At 40.9% G+C, this 21,038-nt stretch overlaps 1 protein-coding gene across 1 annotated transcript in view; it reads left to right on the top strand.

Moving 5' to 3' along the window:
• The first annotated feature begins 18,460 nt into the window (after window positions 1-18,460).
• The window catches only part of apobec2a (apolipoprotein B mRNA editing enzyme, catalytic polypeptide-like 2a), a 28,177-nt gene continuing 25,599 nt past the window's right edge, over window positions 18,461-21,038 (top strand). The window contains exon 1 of the mRNA XM_072563344.1: window positions 18,461-18,682. Within this exon, the coding sequence (XP_072419445.1) occupies window positions 18,549-18,682 (134 nt within the window). The 5' untranslated portion in view covers window positions 18,461-18,548. The remainder of the gene's footprint in view (window positions 18,683-21,038) is intronic.

The raw sequence follows: 21,038 nt of genomic DNA on the forward strand, positions 1-21,038 counted from the left end.
GTTTTGGATTTGGTCAAATTTCCAACCACATTGATATCAAGAATAGCATGTTGTTCCCTGATGGTATTGAAGGTTTCCCTGAACTCTGCTCCCTGCAAGACCCCTAGAGCTTCATTCCCAGCTGTCACTTGAAAATTCTTAGACACAGAACAACTGTAGGTCTGTAAAATCACAATATATCTCAGTGTCTAGCAACCAGCTAAAAAGGGAAGGTGATCTTGTTTGGGGGTTACTATAGAAATAGACATGGGTATTTATAGGAAGGGAGATTGATATGTATGGTATAACATAGTGTGTCTCTGCTGTTCTCCATTTCATTGTAAAGAGAAAACCTGCTCCGTTCTGTAGATCCACGAGCCAATTTCTACTGGGTGTGGTGCAACTTGTACGACTTGATACTCTGCAGTGAGATGATTCACCTCATCGAAACTTAGTGAAAGGTCAAAGTAGAAGCCTGTGGAAATGTATCGGAAAGATCCAGTAAACAGCAATAAGCAAACACCACAACATTAATGCAGGAATCACAAATGCGCTGAGCACTGGCTACTCTGTCAATCTGAAGTTATGTATAGTCACAAAGCACCAGGTGAGTTAGTGCGCTTAGGGGACCTGGGACATTTCAGTGCCCAATTGGACAGCCAGATCATCCGGTGAACATATTTTATTTGCAAGTCGGTGCTAGTGACTGCAGTGAGATCAGGGTCCAGTGTTACTGGGGGTCATTTTTGATTGCATTATACATCAGTTCTGTTTGATAAAGGATGCCCAACATTTGGCCCACCAGAGTCACAGCATTTGCTCACCAACCTTCTCCCACCCAAGGAAAAGAAATATGCTCCCTGTGTGGAAAGGTTGGACAATCCCATGCTAGATTCACAAGTTAAATCGTTTACTGATTTTGGCCATTGGATAAGCTCTAAACTGTGCAACTCAATAGGAGCTCCTGCGACAAATCACCAGTGACAAGGGGATTGAATCGGTGACAGTCACTCTCTGTATGCTTAGGTTCTCATTTAAACTGTCAGGAAAACACAGCACCAATCATGCAATCCTGATAGAGGGCACCACATTGTTATCACAACATTATAGTTCTTTCATTCCAGATCCTGTGAACCCAGACCTCAGTGGATTTCATCATCAGCTCTGACACTGAATGCACTGTTCCTTTTTCATTTGTACTGGAATGACGTAGAGGAATCTGTGGCTGGGTTGGGAAATCAGCACAGCATCAGGATAATAGTTAGTTTTTATTCTGTGCGACCATTCCATCTCCTGTCAACTTGGCAATATTTAAATAAATGGTCAGAAAGAGTTAAGATTTTTGAGAGACCGAAACATGAGATGATTTGAATTGTTTTGGGGATGACTAACAATGGAAAATCTTTTAAGATTGTGAATTCAGACCTCTTAGAAATGCTAGTTACCTCAAACTTGGTTTGTTTGACAGTATTATGTGGTACATGGGTCAGGGAATTTATATGATTGCCTAATTCTGAAGTGGTAAAAGTGTGTAACTGTTTAATGACTCATCTTAGACTTCCAGAGAGTGTACAGCTTGTGCTGTTAGAAGTCATCAAGTTGGCTGAATTTTGTTCAGTATCTCTTCCTGTTAATGATTCAGACACTAGTGGCTGTGATATTCCTTTGCTTAGAATGAGTGAAAGGAGAATATTTCCACCCAAGGGACCGAGAGCTTCCTCACTATTTGCTGAGGTCCTCTACATTCCAGTAGCCTGTGAACAAACATTCTATGTGCCCCCAAATGAAGTGATGTATTTAGAACGCACTTTGGAGGCTGAATGGGAGGGTGACCTTATAGAGGTTTGTAAGATCATGAGGGGTATGGATAGGGTAAATAGACGAGGTCTTTTCCCTAGGCTGGGGGATTCCAGAACTGGAAGGCATAGGTTTAGGGTGAGAGGGGAAAGATATAAAAAGTACCTAAGGGGCAACTTTGTCACGCAGAGGGGGGTGTGTATATGGAATGGGCTGCCAGAGAAAGTAGTGGAGGCTGGTACAATTGCAACATTTAAAAGGCATCTGGATGGGTATATGAATAAGGAGGGATTAGAGGGATATGGGCCAACTGCTGGCAAATGGGGGAGATTAATTTAGGATACCTTGTTAGCATGGACAAGTCGGACTGAAGGATTTGGTTCAATGCTGTATATTTCTATGACTGTCTGAGACTTTCCTTAGACAAACAATCCATTAAAGTCACTGTCAGCCTCAGTGGAACCTAAGGCAGCTGATTAGTCACAAACTCTCTGGACCAGTTGCTTTAATTTGCAGAACAAATATTAGGTTGAATGTTTTGTACATCATCCCTGCCAAAACAGTAGGACCATTTACAGGTTCGGGTACTGTAAGATTATGTCTCCCTGTCTGTATGTCAGTATAACTTGAAGAGACAGGCTCATCACATCATCATTGTATCATGATACATAACTTGAGGGTAAAATGATCTTATACTCTACCTTACTTTAAAGCATGACACTTCAGTGGAAGTTCTTCTGTTGCAAACCAATTAGCTTAACAATAGCCCAGATACTAAGATAGCTGAGGGATGTTACATTTGTACATATTGTTTGTTGGTTCCTTTAGTAATATCCATGTCCAGTTTCTTATGTTATGTGAAATAAGATAAGCATTGACACAAGAGGTAAAACACTTTTTGGAGGCAAACTCACACAATATTAGCGGCGGTGATCATCTAGAAAAGGTTCCAATATCTTGATGGCAGATATTTGGGAAAATAACTGAAGACCAACTAGGCCACAGCTTTGGACAACAGTGAATGTAGATAAAGGGAAAATCTTCATCCTAAGCAGAATCAGTTTCTCCAAATGCAATCAGTTGTACAAATCTATAGGCAGATTATTAACCACCAAGAAAATAGAGCTAACTAGTTTTTGATTAGAATACATATTCTTGAATAAATGCATTTCTAAAAATCCCATAGTTAAAAGAAATTTTAAAAATAAAAAAGTTGCAATGCAGAACCAATGCAAAGGCTGGAAGAATGCTCGAGATCTGTGGTCTCTACATATGTAACTGTTTCTCGTACCGACTATGACAAAGTCTGTCTTCTTAAAGAAGGAATAGTTTTTATTCTACACTGATATATAGTCAGGGACACATGGCTTCAGATATAGAGTCAAACGTTTTTAAAATGAAATAATGGCAGCAACCTCATTATGGACTGGGCATCCAGTGACACACTTAGTGAATTATAATTGTTCGGACAAGAGATGCAGTTTATATCACAGCTCAAGCACACGATGATCTTGAGAAAAGAACTTTACAAAATTTTGCTTGTCACAGACAAGGAGGAGTTTTATAGAGTTAACACATCAGATCAGAAAGATCCAGAGGTTCTCAAAGACCAACTCAAGTTAATAATTAAATTTAGGATTAATAGAAACTCACTCATGTCATGGAGATAGCAAACCCAAGAATCTATGGACCAGCTTGTCAGACGTTGCTAGAGCAAATGACATGACTGTGATTTTTCCAAGCAGGAGCTGTCAGAGAAGCTGATTGAGTCAGTCATCATTTCTACACATTTTCTAGAGAAGAAAATGGCCATTACATGGATGCATCAATTTAGGATGGACACAGGTATGAAGCAATAGTGGCTGCCTTCAGCAGTTATATGGTTTAGGTGCAGCGAAGACTGGTGTTCCTGTCCGCAAAATACACCAAACCAACAAAGTCTGTGGCTTCTTACACCTACCCAAATGCTTTCAGAGATGTTCTTGGAAACCTTAAAGCATCGGGCACCGAAGGACATTGGGCATGTGCAGAAAGTTTGGTTCCACAGGCCAAGCTAGATCCCAGAACAAACACAGGTCATTGAGCCACAGAGTCCTACAGCAGAGAGAGAAAAAGGCTCTTAAGAAGGTGCACAAACACAGACGCGTCAATGACGGTCAGAACCAAGCAACTGAAAGATAAATGTTAGAAGATAACCAAGCTTTCCACAATGCTATCTTCACACACCATGTCAGTGATACAAGAGGATCAGAACTTTTTAAAGTCATTGCTATAATGTGTCCTGAAAACGCAGGACAAGCACACACTAAAAGCTAAAATCAATATGAGAATTAGTGCTGACATGTTACCACTGAGGATCAAGAAAAATATGTATACCAGCAGGTAACACTCCATAAAACAGCCCATCAGAGACCATTACGCAGTGTGCTGTATAACAGATGATCAATTCCATGCATTAACAGAATCACACTGCAGTGCCAATACACAAACTCACCTTGGCTTCCTGAAATCTTTGACTTGGTCAATATCAATGGTCCAGCAGTGCCAGGACTCACAGGCTACACAGGTCTCAGTAAAGTCAGAATTCATAAGAATCAAACCATACTCACTGTGGTAGAATAGCCCAAATATGATGTAATCAAATCAGTCAAGAGTCTGCAGGGATAAGATTTCAAAGTGAGATATCAACTGAGATGGTTGAGTATGACGCGGTGAGTGGATTGTCCAACTCTAAGACCAAGATATTCCTCTTGGTCTACATTGAAACAGTAGGTTGGGAAATTGCAGACGTTCTCAAGGTTAATCTGTTGCACTTTGACCAGAGCCAGTGTGAACAGCTGCAATCAGCAACTGCTGAAGATGGACAACTACAAGAGTTGTAGAAGATTATGACAGTGTTAAAGGATTTGGAGAAAATGAGGACTGCAGATGCTGGAGATCAGAGTCAAAATGTGTGGGGCTGGAAAGGCACAGCCAGTCAGGCAGCATCTGAGGAGAGGGAGAGTCAACATTTCGAGCATCAGGATTATCTGAGAAACTTTGTCCATTCTGGCCGTACACAGATGATCCTGAAAATTCATACCATCACTGCATTATCAATTCAAAAGGTCTGGCAGACTGTATGGCATGTACTATCAAGTCAGTGATCATTACGTGTTGAGTATCTAAGTTAGATTTTCAGGGTTGTATTGCTGTATTTTCCGATAACACCTAAAGAGAGTATTATCATTCCCATTATAATTTACATGCAGAAGACAAGCTTGAATGACATAGCCCAGCAACCAATTCTCTAATCATTCTGAGATACAGGACATTCTTCTTCAAAGACAGAGGAGAATAAAAGAGGTATATGATGAACAAGTAGATAAAGAATTACCAAAAGTGTACATTGAGCAGAGAGTGTGAGTTTTAAATTTAAATCCAAATACTTGGATAGAACAAAGGCTTCTAAAATATGCAACCATCCAGATCATCCAGTCATTGCTGATGATGGTGTGACATTATGAAGCAGCAGCAGCCAGTTCAGACCCCACATGCAAGAGGACAATGAGAAACAACACTCTGATGATGATTGAGCTGTGGTGATGAGTGACAACAATGAGCAATAAGAAAAACAAGTTGAACATAGGACAATGAGTATCCCTCCTGATAAGTATCTGATCATCAGATCTGAATGCGTTGTCAAACTGCTCCCCACCCGCTCCCCCAAAAGCATTACACTGAAGATTGAATTATTAGTCCTGAGAACTGTTTTATTTGTTTCTAATTATCAAATTGACAACATGTGTTATATAAAACCTTGTGTATTGGTTTGAGGTGCGATTTTTTATCTTTGAGAAAAAGGGACATGTTGGATTATGTCTTATGGTCAGGATATCAGTGTAACTTTAAGAGGTTTACTGACAATATTGCATCATTGCATCTGAGCTCAGCGTAAAAAGCTCTCACGGTCTATCGTATCGCAGGTCACTTGAAGTATAAAAACTGCACTGGAATCATGCTTCTCTGATGTAAACTCATAGCTTAACATTTGTTCTGACTATGTGTGAGCTCTTGTGTCTGAGGACTGTAATGTTTATATATAATAGTTAATTGTCATAAATATCTGTTGGATTCCTCAAAACCATAGTACTCAAACACAAGTTACAGGAGATAACATCAATATTGACAAACCAGGTAAATCACTCTGTCGCAAGTAAATTCGCACTACCTGTTTCTCTAACTTTATCGAGACCCTTTCACTGAAAAATGAGAAGGAATGTTGTCTGTGATCACCTGGATTGTGGAAATCCTGCAAGAAAAGTTATTTTTTAACTCCTGGTGCAACTTGCTTTCCTGGCACGTTATGGAGTTATTTTTGCTGATTTGTTTATATTTGATTAAAAGAGGCCATCAAAAGGAGAAGCCTTGGCTCGTTCTACCTTCAGGCTCCAACCCCATTTCAGAAACTGATACTGTCTCTGTTAATGGATGGAGCAGAATTGAATTGCACCCATGGATTGAGGAGCTATCAGGAAATATGGACTCATAAGTTGTAGAAAAAATGTTTACTTTTGTTTAACTCTTGTCTGGCAGTGTTTTTATCTAGCAAGTATACAAATATATAAATGTTCTGGTTTAATTAAATTAATTTGGTGTTGGAATTGTTCACATGTCTGCCGCTGGTGTTATTAAGCCTGCCCTCCACAATGCTGCTTATTGTGGATAACTCCACAATGGTGACTGCTTCAGGTGAATGGAGTTGTCCTCTTGAGTTTTGTGGTCAGTTAATCTGGCCCATATACGACTTGCGAATAGCTGCTGCTCTGTTTTCAACACTCTTTAAAATTTAGTTTGAGGGTGAATTTATACTGATCCGGTGTTTAATTTATTTTTAAGGGGTAACTATTCCTTGTAGTTATTTGTAGAAATGAACATTGTAATTGGGCTGTGCATTGAACACAGTGCAATGATGAAATCAGGGTGCTCTCTCCTGGTAATACTGGGCAATCCGAGAGCCAAGGCTATAAACGAGGACTGGGACAGCCATGAATTATTTCTAAGACCCAAATTCATAGATTTATCTCAAAAGTGTCAGCTACTGTGTCTTGATTGCCATGATGCTCTTTTTCTGATGCTGTAGATGTACAATTCAATTTTTATTTGGGTGGTCTATTGAACTCAGACCTCCAAACATAGCAGAAACGCAACAACAATGTAATAGTGTAACAGTGTCATGATTATGTTTTTCTCCAATTATTCCCCCTTCACTCCTGTGGGTACTGAATCCCACTGAGGTGGCTGCCCCTTGGAACTGACCATCTTTTGTGTGAGTCAGGATAGGGGTCCCAGTGCTATTCAGAGGTAAGGATGAGCAAGGGGAGAGTGGGTACCCCGGTAAAGATTAAAAATCACACAACACCAGCTTATAGTCCAACAGGTTTATTTGGAAGCACGAGCTTTCAGGGTGCTACTCCTTCATCGGGTGGTTGTTATTTGAATCAAATTGTAAAGAATTGAGCTTAATTGGCTAAGTGGCTGACACAAGACTTGGAATATCAGCTAGTTCTCAATCCAACCAAGGTAGTGTTGAGATTGTCTTCCTTTCCTTGCGCTGAGAAAACCACCACTGACCAGGAAAACAGCTCAGGACAAAGCATCAGCAGACAATGAGCCAAGGACCTACTTTTCTACAGAGCATTCACACCATGCTGTACAGCACAGATAAATGGCCCTACAGATCTATGTGACATTTGAAACATTCTCCTTTTAACTTTATCTCACACTATCAACACATTCAGCTCTCCCTCATGTACTAATCCAGCTTCCCCTTTAATACATTTATATTTGCTTCATTCACAATAATAATTTAAAAATTCTCATCACCCTTTAGGAGTAAAGACATTTTTCTTGAATTCCTTTTTGGAACTGTTAGTGACTGTCTTATGTTTCTGGCCATTTCTTGTGGACCTCCCCACCAGTGGAAAGATGTTTTATCAATGCCATTGAATTTCTTCATAATTTTAAGAACATCTGTGAAAACACCTCTCGGTCTTTTCTTCCTTTATAGTTTGATCCTTTCATTTTTGTAAATACTTTTCACACTTTCTCAGTGCTGCTCTATTCTATTGTCTGACCTCCACCCTGACATATTTTACAGAAGGAATGAGTTAGATTAAAAGCAACAAGCATTTGTGGGTGGCACGGTGGCACAGTGGTTAGCACTGCTGCCTCACAGCGCCAGAGACCCGGGTTCAATTCCTGACTCAGGCGACTGACTGTGTGGAGTTTGCACGTTCTCCCCATGTCTGTGTGGATTCCCTCCGGGTGCTCCGGTTTCCTCCCACAGTCCAAAGATGTGCAGGTCAGGTGAATTGGCCATGCTAAATTGCCCGTAGTGTTAGGTAAGGGGTAGATGTAGATGTAGGGGTATGGGTGGGTTACGCTTCGGCGGGGCGGTGTGGACTTGTTGGGCCGAAGGGCCTGTTTCCACACTGTAAGTAATCTAATCAACATATCTGGTTCGTTCTCCTTCAAAGCTCAGGAGGAGCTTAAGACCATTGTGAGAATCTGTACAGTCACTTTTGGACCTTACACACCATGTAGATATTCAACCTGAAATTTGGGGATATTGGCTTCTTCAGGCCTTGCAGAAGTGGCCTAGGCAGGGCTCCTGTATTAAAACATTAGTTTGTGTTTAGTGTGACATTGCTGTGTCCTGGCCATTTTTTTTAAAGAGAGGTTTTAAGAGATGGGTGGGAGTTGTCTATTTGAAAAGCCAATAAAATAAATAGCTTGTGAGGCCTTGGGTTTTTTTTTAAAAGTTGGAATAATATAAGCAGCCTGGATGGGCATGGCCAGCTCTCACTCTCTTTCACGCTTTACTTTAGCTTTTAGGTTTAGCTTTAAGCAGTTGCTGTTGGAGTCTCAATCTCTGCCTTAAATGGCTTCAAGGCAGAGATTGATAAATTCTTAATCTTGCAAGGAATTAAGGGATACGGGGAGAGTGTGGGTAAGTGATATCGAAATGCCCATCAGCCATGATTGAATGGCGGAGTGGATTCAATGGGCCAATTGGCCTTACTTCCACTTTATGTCTTATGGTCTTATAAAGAAAGATCAACCAGCAGAGATTGATAAATTCTTGACCTCGAAAGAGATTAAGGGATATGGGGAGAGTCTGGGTAAGTGGAGTTAAAATGCCCATCAGCCACGATTGAATGGTGAATGGACTTGATAGGCTGAATGGTCTTGCTTCCACTCCTATGTCTTATGGTCTTATGGTCCTAATCGAATTACATTTGGAACACAGCACTTTACATTTGCCTTTAAAATAAGAAAAGTTAAAATCTATATTACCTTCTTAAAATAGTTTTTGAGGGGTTTCTGGTCTGGTCCATAACATTAGTCGAAGACACCGTCTTGGTAAATGAATTGAAATGTTTGCTTGGAACATGATTGTTGACCACTTAAATTGCTTGTTAATACTCATTAATGAGGCTGCATGGCAATCTGATGGATGGTGCTTGAATTAATTAATGCCCTTTCCAAATATAGACCAGGAATAATCAAGAGAAAAACAACTTATTGCTTTAGATCTTAGGTTCTACTTAAACACAGTTCCTTTGCAACTGAATCTTTGAAAAAAGCTTATGGTGCAGTGATAGTGTTCCCATCCCTGGACTGGGAGGCCCTAGTTCCAGTTCCATCTGCCCTAGAGATGTGTAATAACATCTCTGAACAAGCTTATTATTAAAATTCTTTTAAAACACTTCGGGAGACTTCCTGATACTCTTTGTCAAAACTTCAACAACACTCGAGCAAAATATTTTATAGCAATTTTCTGACAGCTATACTTAAGTGTTTAAGTGCTATATTATTCTAAGCTATAGTGCACTTTATGAGACTCACTGGGAATAAGGGAGTGCTTAATTATAAGTCACTAGCCAGGGGTTTGAGGTGAAATGGAAGCACAATCTGAGGAAATAGGCAGCAGCACTGTTGCAGGGCAGCAAGGTGAGGTAGCTTCTTCCTCCCAGTCTGGTAACAGTGCAATCTTTCTTCTCTGGAACTCCTTCACCCCCACTGCTACTTCTGAGAAGTCTGTATGTCACATGGAGTATCAGAATCATCCTGAACCCACCACTTTCTGTCAAGAATTGTACTCCATCATGTCAGTGGGTGCATGAAACTCACATATACTGCTCCACAAATTTCACTTGCAGATAGTGATTGACTGCTAATATTGTAGGTGTCTGTTCTAGCTGATCCAGGCAAATTCAAATTTTGATAATCAGTAAATTGAGTGCAGAAACCAGATGTTCAAGAAGTGTCAGTACAGGAATTGGGAGATCATGTTATGGCTGTATAAGACATTTGTTGGGCCACTTTTGGCATATTGCATACAATTCTGGTCTCCTTCCTATCGGAAGGATGTTGTGAAACTTGAAAGGGTTCAGAAAAGATTGACAAGGATGTTGCCAAGGTTAGAAGATTTGAGCTATAGGGAGAGATTGAATAGGCTGGGGCTGTTTTCCCTGGAGCATCAGAGCCTGAGGGGTGATCTCATAGAGGTTTGTAAAATTATGAGTGGCATGGATAGGATAAGTAGACAAAGTCTCTTCCCTGGGGTGGGGGAGTCAAGAATTGGAGGGCATAGGTTTAAAGTGTGATGGGAAAGATATCAAAGAGACCTAAGGGGCAACTTTTTCACGTAGAGGGTGGTGCGTGTATGGAATGAGCTGCTAGAGGAAGTGGTGGAGGCTGGTACAATTACAACATTTAAAAGGCATCGGGATGGGTATATGAATTGGAAGGGTTTAGAGGGAGATGAAACTGGTGCTGGCAGGTGGGATTGTTTGGTTTGGGATATCTGGTCAGCATGAACGAGTTGGACTGAAGAGTCTGTTTCTGTGCTGTACATCTCTATGACTCTTTGTCTTGCTAGATTAGATTAGATTCCCTACAGAGTGGAAACAGGCCCTTCGGCCCAACAAGTCCACACTGACCCTCCGAAGAGTAACCCACCCAGACCAGTTTCCCTCTGACTAATGTACCTAACACTACGGGCAATTTAGCATGGCCAATTCACCTGACCTGCACATCTTTGGACCGTGGGAGGAAACCCGAAGCACCTGGAGGAAACCCACACAGACACGAGGAGAATGTGAAAACACTACATAGACAGTCGCCCAAGGCTGGAATCAAACCTGGGTCCCTGGTGCTGTGAGGCAGCAGTGCTAACCACTGAGCCACCATGCTCTTCTTAGTGCTGCCCTCATTTATTGTACATTTTCACTCTTTCCTTAAAATAGTTGCCCTTCTGCTATTAAATGGATTCAGTTCTGTACTTAATCCCTTTACGGTTTTACCAACTGTAGAAAGATTCCTGGTTTATACTTGTCAAAGCGAAGTCACATTTCAATGATGAAGCAGATCAGAGCTGGTCCTTGATAGAGTTTCACTGGCAGTGAAATTTTACAGCTCAGACTCTGCTGCTGACTGATCTGATTGCCGGAGACAGCATTTCTAAAAATGGAACTGGATCACTAGACTGAAATAGAGCACAATTAGATGTATTGACACAGTGATGGCTAATATTATTATGGTCAAAATTAATGTGCAGCAACAAAATGGCAGCTGAGTTAGCCCACTAGGAATCTTCTATTTCTTACAAAAAACAACACCATTGTTTGCAATTTGACTTCCCTTTCTTACTGACTGCTTGCTGGGAACTGGTTCAAAAATATCAAACACCCTTCAACACCTTTTCTGCGGACACTTTTCACTTGAACTTTGAGAATAATTGCTTTTACCACAGCTCAGTTATGTTCTGTTCTCCCATCATATCCATGGAAAATCCACTTCCATTATTGGACAATTATCAGGGACGAGAATTGTATTGTTCCTTCCTAGTTTCAAATTGTGTTGCTCTTACCATTGGAATTGGCCCTAACTGCACTGAGTGCTAAAAACATCTGTGCCTGTAATGTCCTCCAGTGAGGACACGATACATTGTCTGCCCAGACCTTTGCAAACACTGCGGCAATCCGGAAACAAAATCTTCACCAGGATGTTGCCAGTAATGAAAACTCTCAGTTATTGGGAGAGACTGGATATACTGGAGTTGATTTCTTTGGAGCAGAGGAAGCTGACTGGGGGGTTCTGACTACTGTATACAAAGTTATGAGAGAGGTTATAGACTATGTGAATTGTGAGACTTTCTTCCCCGTGGCTGACGACTCTAAGACCAGAAGGCATAAATTTAAGGTGAGGAACAAGTGGTTTAGAGGAGATCTGAGAAAAATCTTTTTCACCAGAAAGTGGTAGAAATATAACATGCTGCCTGAGTGGGTGGTGGAGGCAGGTACTCTTGCAACATTTAAGAAACAACTGGGTGGGCACTTAGTGAGTGTAAATGAGATTAGTATAATTTAGTGTCTGTTGGTTGGCATAAACATGGTGGGCTCAAGTGTCTGTTTCTATTTTCTATGACTCTATAACTCTATGACTCCTTCTCGTTTCACAAGCTGAAGAATAATAATTTTTAACTGGTGTTCGTGCCATCAAATGAATTTATAGATAATCGCTTCTTGGTGAGTATTTAAAGTTACTCAGCTCACAATGTTGTATATTAAACTAAATGATTTGCCACAAAATTCTTCTAGCACTTTTCACATCATGGACACTCACCGAGGTTTATATAGTGAAAGATCCATCTGGTATATTTGCTTCTACATTATCTTTTCTGGTGGGGATCAATAGACCTTATTTATTATTGTGTGGTAGAAGTGACACTTGGCAGATTGCTCTCTGCCACACAGCAGTCAAAACTTCTATTTTCCAGTCTGTAGTTCCAAGTAAGAGTACATCACCTTACATAACTGATGTCCATGTTTGCTCTTCAGCTTGATTTGGGACTGCTCCTACAGATTATCAGCACCAGTTATAATCTGTAACTTCCTTGGTGTGACTAGTCCTCAACTCTGTGGAGTTCCTATCTCTCACTCACCCACTGCTTTGAGTCTATCAGGTCCTAAATGCTTTTTGTTGACTGTAGATTCCACCTTGTTGAATATTGTCATAGGGTTCTCTTCTGTAGAGATCTTGAAGGTTCAACTCTTTCTGTTGTTATCTGTTTACATGAACAGCCTTATGCAGCTGTCTCTGAAGATTTTGATTTGATTTGATTTGATTTATTATTGTCACATGTACCTGGTACAGTGAAAAGTTTTATTTTGCATGCAGTACAGGCAGATCATACCATACAAAATGCATTAGGGCAAAGAATACAATGTTACAGCTATAGATAAGGTGCACAAAGAACCAGATCAACATTAAATTAAAAATTTGTGAGATCAATTCAGAAATCTGATAACAGTGGGGAGGAAGCTGTTCTTGAATCTATTTGTACATGTATACAGACTTTTGTACCTTCTGGCTGACAGAAATGGATAGAAGAGCCTATAACCAGGTGGGTGGGGTGTTTCATTATATTGGCTGCTTTCAACATTGGCAGTGGGAAGAATAGATGGATAGAAGGCTGGTTTGCATGATGGACTGGAATGTAAGTCAATGGATAGAAGGCTGGTTTGCGTGATGGACTGGAGTGGGTTCACAACCCTCTGTAATTTCTTTCAGTTCTGGGAAGAGCAGTTGTCAAATCACACTGTATGCATCCTGATAGAATATTTTCTGTGGTGCATCTATAAAAATTGGTAGGACTCCTTGTGAATATACTGAATTTCCTGAGGAAGTAGAGACACTGTTGTGCTTTGTGGTTGTCATGTTTTGTTGACATTCTTTTGATATCCAACACCTACTGTCTAATAGTAAGACACAGCAACATTTACTATTGGCACCATGTCATAAAGTGAATCCTCACCACTGCTCATTGTGGCGTATGAGCTGTCTAACGGATTTGCTGCCATGATCCTCTTTCCAGGTAGAAATCCACGGAGACTCTAAGCAAAACCACTTAGATGTCTAATAAGAAGAGGCTCATATCTTCCTCAAAGTGTATTTTGTTGCATTATAGCAACTAATTACAGGTTACATTGGTATGATAGTTACAAAACTGAGGGTCTTCTTCCTTGGCAGTCCAAAACTGTTACTTCATTTGCAGCATCATCACCACATTGCGCGATGCTTAATGCAATTCCCAGCATTAAGTTTTTCAGACTCTTCCACCCTGATGCAACATTCATTTGGGAGGTGGGTCGGTGGGGCTGCAGCAGTTTTCAGTTTGGTTTGTGCATTTGGCCACAGTGCCATTTACTAAACAAAAACTGCTCCTAAAATCATCTGTACGCAACACTATAAGCTGATTATTACAGTATGCAATGCATGTCAGTATGCAGGTACAGAACGTACTGCAACACAGTGAATCTGTTTTCATGGTTACACACAGCACTGGCTGAAACACCCAAGTTGACTTGCCAGTTGGAATTTGCACAGAAAAGGCAGCTGTCGGTTGGATTAAATGTGCATTTAGCAAACAGTGAAATTGTTTGCACAACTGTTCCCATGGATTACAAACAGGGGAAAGAAAGCTGGAATGGGGATAAAATATTTGAAGAGAGAAAAGAAATATGAGGCAAAAAACCTGAACCAAAAGAGGAAGTAGATATAAGGTAGAGAGAGAGAGAGAGAGAGGTTCCTGAATAGGTCACAGAGTAAACATTGCCCAACACGGACCAGTTAGTGCACAGTTAGAATCGAACCCAATCTGAGTCCATTATCACCAAACAGGACGATAATATAGGGCTACCAATGCTGTTGAAATGTTTAGACTTGGGAAGGGGAAAGGTCATCTTGGGAAGCTAATTCCAGATCTTGATTGCTTTCATTGACTTCCATTATAAAGGGTGAATGTTGGGTAAGGACATGACAAAGTTTGATCAAATTCACCCAAAAAAGAATTATTTATAAAATTTGTAAATGTACGTTATATTGCAGTTGAAATTTGGTACAGTGAAAAAATAGTAGTTCATTATTTTTCAATACAGTACACAGTGCCTCACCACATTTACAATTACAAATCATATTTACAATTTACATTTTCAAGTCATACATTCCCTGGCGCTGGTAGCAAGGAGTTTTCTACAGTTCAGACCTTCAGCGTCAGTGGCCTTTATTTCGTGGACTTTGCCCATTGAGCCCTTTGACATTGGGCCCCCGAGCTTTATTTTCTCCTTCAGCACATAGTCTTGCACCTTAGAATGTGTCAGTTGGCAACATGCAGTCATAGACAGTTCTTTTCACTAGAAAGATTTTGGTTAAACGCTCCCATGGTTGGATAACTTGAAGATGGTCATTGTCCAGAATATTCTGCTGAAAGGTCTCACCTGACACCTTGTTCTCTCTTTGAGATGCTAGCTGACCTGTTGTGGGCTCCCCCAACAGGAAAATTCTCTTTAGTTGGGGATCTTGAGAGTAAATATGGATTCTGCAGGAGTAAGTCTCCAGAATGGCAGAATTAATAGCCTGTTTCCTTACATTAACCTGGGTCCTGAATTGTTTTTTTAACAAGAGTTTCTGCAAAAAGATTTCAAAGTAAAAAAAACTCCTGCATCCTCAGGAAGTCACATAGCATTTCAGAGTTAATCGGGTACTTTTCATTTGAAATAAGGTTCTTGTTGTAATTCAGAAAATGTAGTTAAGTGGTAAATTATTGACCAAGATTTTAGGACGACCCTGCTACTCTTCTGCAACATAGTACCATGCATCAACAGATGGGGTCTTATATAAATGTTGCCTCACTTAAAGGCAACAACTCTGACAATGCAACAATCTCATAATACTGTCCTAGCCTAGCGACAATGAACTCACAATCTTTTGACTCTAGGGGTGATAGTGTGGTCAATGACAGCTGAAGTACTGTGACAAAGAAATCATCTCTTGATGTTTTTTTAAAAAATCTAAGTATAAGTCTAATCTAGTCAAGTAAGTCACAATGACAATTGTCCTTCTCGAATGGTCAGTATTTATGCACACATCCTGACATTAAGAGTCAAACAGCCATCTATTATAGAGGATATCTTTGGTTAGCTTTGACCCAGTCCTCAACCCTTATTCATATATTTGCTCTTTCAGTAGAGGTCACTACATAGCGATCAGGTGTTAGAATCATTCTCTCGCACTGGGAATCCAACTGTAGCATTGTCAAACCCCTACTATCTTTCAAATAAAGGTAGTACACCTTAACCTGTGATGAATGAACTGGACATCCCTAGGAATCATCACGTAGTGAAGATGGTGGCACTTATGCTGGTGGACTGGAGAAAGTCATTGACCCTCTTCCTACAAGTGGCTGAGCTGGTGGCTTTCCTTGGACTAGGCCAGCATGATCTTGTTTCATGGTCTCGATTGCTGGTCCTGGGGGGATGAGAATATTCCACCGCTGTAGCACACCATCCAGCAGAACCTACATGTCCCAGCCTGCAAAGCAATGCCCTGGAAGTCTCATGTCCTCATGTCTGGAGGAAGAGACAAAACCATCCAGGGCAGCTTTGAACTGATCGTGCTTGACCACAAATTGTTATGGGGGCAGTGTCTGGTGCTGGATACTGTGGCGGTGGGGTAACGAGTTATGAGGCGAATTTAGTAAGATATGGTGAGAAAACCAGCTAACCTTGTAGCGAAAAGTCCTCCAAAAAAACCCCACACAACTCACAGCAAAAGAAATGGAAGGTTAACTCTACGGATTTCAAACTTCTGTGTCTTGGAATAATTTAGTGGTTATACCTAAAGTTCACGGTCTCCTTTTTTAGAACAATGGAAAACCACAGCAACAGGAATGAGCCGCACATCTGCTGTTCAATTCGATCATGGCTGTTGGTAACTTCACTATCTGACTACCCTTGCTCCTTATCTTTGATAATCTTACTGAACAAGTTTTGAACTTTACAACTGACCCTAGTCTTTGCAATATTGGGTTTCGGATTTCTGCGACCCATTGTATTAGATTAGATTAGATTTCTTACAGTGTGGAAACAGGCCCTTCGGCCCAACAAGTCCACACCGCCTCGCCGAAGCGTAACCCACCCATACCCCTACCCCTACATTTACCCCTTACCTAACACTACGGACAATTTAGCATGGCCAATTCACCTGACCAGCACATCTTTGGACTGTGGGAGGAAACCGGAGCACCCGGAGGAAACCCATGCAGACACGGGGAGAACGTGCAAACTCCACACAGAGAGTCGCCTGAGGCGGGAATTGAACCCGGATCTCTGGCGCTGTGAGGCAGCAGTGCTAACCACTGTGCCACCATGCCGCCCACCGTGTGTGAAGTGTTTCTGGAAATCACTAAAATAAAAACAAAATACTGTAGATCCTGGAGCCTGGAATACAAACAAATTGTTGGAAACAAAATGTAATGATATGGAGTCATTTCAAACTTGAAGCATTAATTTTATTTTTCTCTCTCCACAGATGCTGCCAGACTTGCTGAGTTTCTTCAACACTTTCTGTTTTCTTCCAATGAATTTCCCCTGAATGACTTAGTTTATTATTAAGGCTTGATTCTCCATAATGTTTGAAATGTTCTTTTTCATTCATGGTATTGATTGCCTTCCTTAATTGCCCTGGAGAAGATGGTGGTGACTTGCTTGCTTGAATGACTGTAGTTTTGGATTATTCCTGGTGGAGGGCTTATGCCCGAAACATCAATTCTCCTGCTCCTCGAGTGCTGTCTGACCTGCTGTGCTTTTCCAGCCCTACACTTTTTGACTCTGATCTTTAGCATGTGCAATCCTAATTTTCTCCCTGGAGTTTTGGCATGCAGGTACACTTACGGTACTGTAAGGGATGGAGTTCCAAGATTATGACCCAGGAACAATGAAGGAACAATAATATCGTTCCAAGTCAGGGAGGTGTGTGGCTTGGCGGAAAGCTGCAGATTGTGGTGTTCCGTGCATCTGCCACATTTGACATTCTCGATGGTAAAGACCATGGGTTTGGAAAGTGCTGGTGAAGGAACCTTGGCATCTTTGCAGATACTACACACTGGTGCCACTGCAAGAACTCAATGTGAGTGGGGATTTGACCCATGCAAGCAACATTTAGGATGCCTTAGAGTCAGCATTGATTAACAAACGGAGGAAGTTAATCAGTTAGAAGAGGTTGGGGTATCGCAATTGGCCTCAGCAATTGCACTACAGTGAGGGAAAGAAAAAGAGAGGGTTCTTGCTTCTGATCATTATCCAAAGACTCCTCCTGTGCATGCATGGAAATTAATTAAGATCAACATCTGACAGGGGATGTAACGCCTTCTGTGACTGAATGGGCTATGCACCCTTATTTCCAAAACCTGCAAATGAAGAAGAGTGATTTGGGAGAGGTGGAGCTGTACCCCAAGCCAAGCTGAACTAAAGAAATGAGGTAATGAAAAGAAAACCATTCTTTAAAAGAAACAAATGTATTTAAAACCTAACTTTAAAATCTGCAGCATTGTTGTTTTCTTTTCCTTTCTTCTTTCTTTGTGAAATATTCAAAGAATAATAAAAAAAGGATTAGAGCATGAAAGTTAAGAGGAGATGTGTTGGAAGGAAAATATCGAAGTCAGTTGGAAGAATGTTTGGATGAGGAGAGCTGCCTGTGATTGATGGATCTGGTGACACTGACGATGACTTGATTGCAGGTTATTTTGGGCTGGGAGACCTCTCCTCCTCCTCTGTTCCCTTATTTAGTGCGTGTGGCATTAGTATGACAGGGACCTCCCTCTTGCTCAGGATAGAGCTGCTGTGATTCTGTTCACATCGCACTGATCTGTCAGGTTTCAGTCCACAATGGCTGAAAAGGAGACCAAAAAAAACAACAAAGTAGTTAAGAAAGAAAAGAATGCAGAGGGTGAAACAGGTGAAGAGGCGGCAACAGAGAATTTGGAATTCGCTGAGCTGGGGCCTTTTGAAACAATTACAGGGTGAGCATCGAACCTTTTTCTATCTAATAATGCCACTTCAGGAAAGAAGAGCAAGGTAGATATTTGTCTAACTATTGTTAAACATTTTTTTTAACTCTGAGAAGAATGAACTATTTACCATGCTGATGTACGATACAGAACAAACTTACATCATTGACCAAGTTGTGACAGACAAGGTTTAATTTTGACAAGAATGGTAAGAAATATGTTTGTCAGAAAAAAAGTGATTCATTGAATGTCAACTACAGTGTAGGTTACAAACATTGGCATGCATTGTATTTCAGTAATATTAGCCAATGTTATTTGCATGCTACTACAGTGCTGGATTAATATGGCAGTGTGTTGGAATTTCAAAACCAATATTACAAGGACAGTTTTGGGTTGGTTTCATTAATGCACTTACCTGGTATTGAGTCTTACCTACGAGGAGTTCATATTGAGAAATTACAGGAACATTACTGCATAATTTGCCAGTCCATGATGAGTGAGTAACCTGGAGTATTCTGGCAAAAATGAACATGTGTGTTTGTACATATTATGCAGAATGTATAATTATGAATGTATATCCTACAAAGCAACAAATTCAATCTTAGTCACTTTGAGATGCAATAAGATGCTATATAGATGCAGAAATTCTTCTTTATACACTGTATAATGTGCAACCTGCATGAAGTATATGTATCTAAAAGTTTATCTGAAGGCTCCTACTCTTAATTGTATGTGATAGGCATCAACTGCAGATTCACGTATGTTCTTATAAATACAAATGGAACAAAACTATGCCTTATTGGATGAGGAGGTGTCTGTTCATAATGTATATCTCTGTTAATAAATCCTCATCATTGTGTCTGAAGGCTAGATCCAGGTCTATCCTTCTGTACTAGGATTTTGGGAGTAGAACACCCATGTCTAATACACTGGATGGTTGACTAGATTCATATTCAATAGTGGAATTTCATTGATCCCAGGCCTGTTTGAATGAAAATCACACCAGATAATCATCACTATTACTGAGTAGCTCGTTCACTGACCTACAATGTCAGAGCGAGTCTCCCCATTTAGTTCAAGTGTCTGTATATTCAGATATTTAAATGGTCTACTCATACTAAGAATGCCTAGTTCTAGTCTATACAGCCATTCTATCCATGATATTTCTCAGGGTTATTATCTCCTTTAAATCTGCTGGAGAACCTGACATAGTAGTGGAGGTACAGGTACCCTGTCTACTTACAAGCTGTAGTTAGTGAGGTGTTCAGCTGAAGGAACTGTGAATTTACAGACTGTAGTGTATCTATTAAAAATGATATGGAGGAGCCAGTGTTGGACTGGGGTGGACAAAGTTAAAGATCACACAACAGCAGGTTATTGTCCAACAGGTTTATTTGGTTACCCTAGCTTTCAGAGCACTGCTCCTTCATCAGGTAACTGTGATGAAGGTAACAGCTATCTGATGAAGGAGCAGCGCTATGAAAGCTAGTGCTTCTGAATAAACCTGTTGAACTACAACCTGGTGCTATGTGATCTTTAAATATGTATTAATAGGCAGTGTCCTGCCTAGAAACACTTAGGACTAAATTGTATGTTTGGCTAAGTGTCAGTTTCAGGAGGGTTTCTCTCTGTGAGTTTGAGTGAATTTCCTCACTGCATCTTCCCAAGCTTCTCTAACTAATTACTAACCCAGCCCACTCCTCTTGTCTGATTCTGGCCCCGTGTTACGACTTGCCATCGCTGGGGTATCCCAAAGTGGACTGGCATCCCTGGCACTGATGCCATCTTTAAAAGGCCATTGTGAATATGCTCAGTGCACAGGTACCCTGCACAGTTCCTGACATTTGCCCCAGACATGAGTGTAAAGGGAAAATTAGTACCCCTGTTTATGTGCAGATCTGGAGATCCAGGTGGATGGTCTGGTACAGAGGACCAGCAGTGGATGCTATGACACCCAACCAGGTCAGTGTAGCCTCAGCCATCTGGAGGAATCCACATCAATGTAGGAAGAAGGTCAATAACCTCCACTCTGCCATCAGTACTGACCCATCTTATCTCCGATACCTTGCATCACTCTACTTCTGCAACTGGACCCCCCTCCCACAAAAGGTCTTTCTCTAGAACTCTCACTATTCCCCTGCAACATTTTCCCTCACTCACTCTCATCCTCCTCAACGCCCAATATCACTAACCCTTCATCCCCTGTGCGCTGCCTACTCATTCAATCAGGACAGCACCCAACCTGCACCAACTGTAGGAGCTGGGACTGTCACTTTCATTACTGTCAATATCTGCCTCTCTTTCTGGAAGAAAATTAAACTGCAATAGGGCAGAAAGAGTCAAGAAAGATAATGAGCTGCCGAGCAAT

Source organism: Chiloscyllium punctatum, chromosome 45 (assembly GCF_047496795.1).
Source record: "Chiloscyllium punctatum isolate Juve2018m chromosome 45, sChiPun1.3, whole genome shotgun sequence".
In the NCBI taxonomy this organism is placed as follows: Eukaryota; Metazoa; Chordata; class Chondrichthyes; order Orectolobiformes; family Hemiscylliidae; genus Chiloscyllium; species Chiloscyllium punctatum.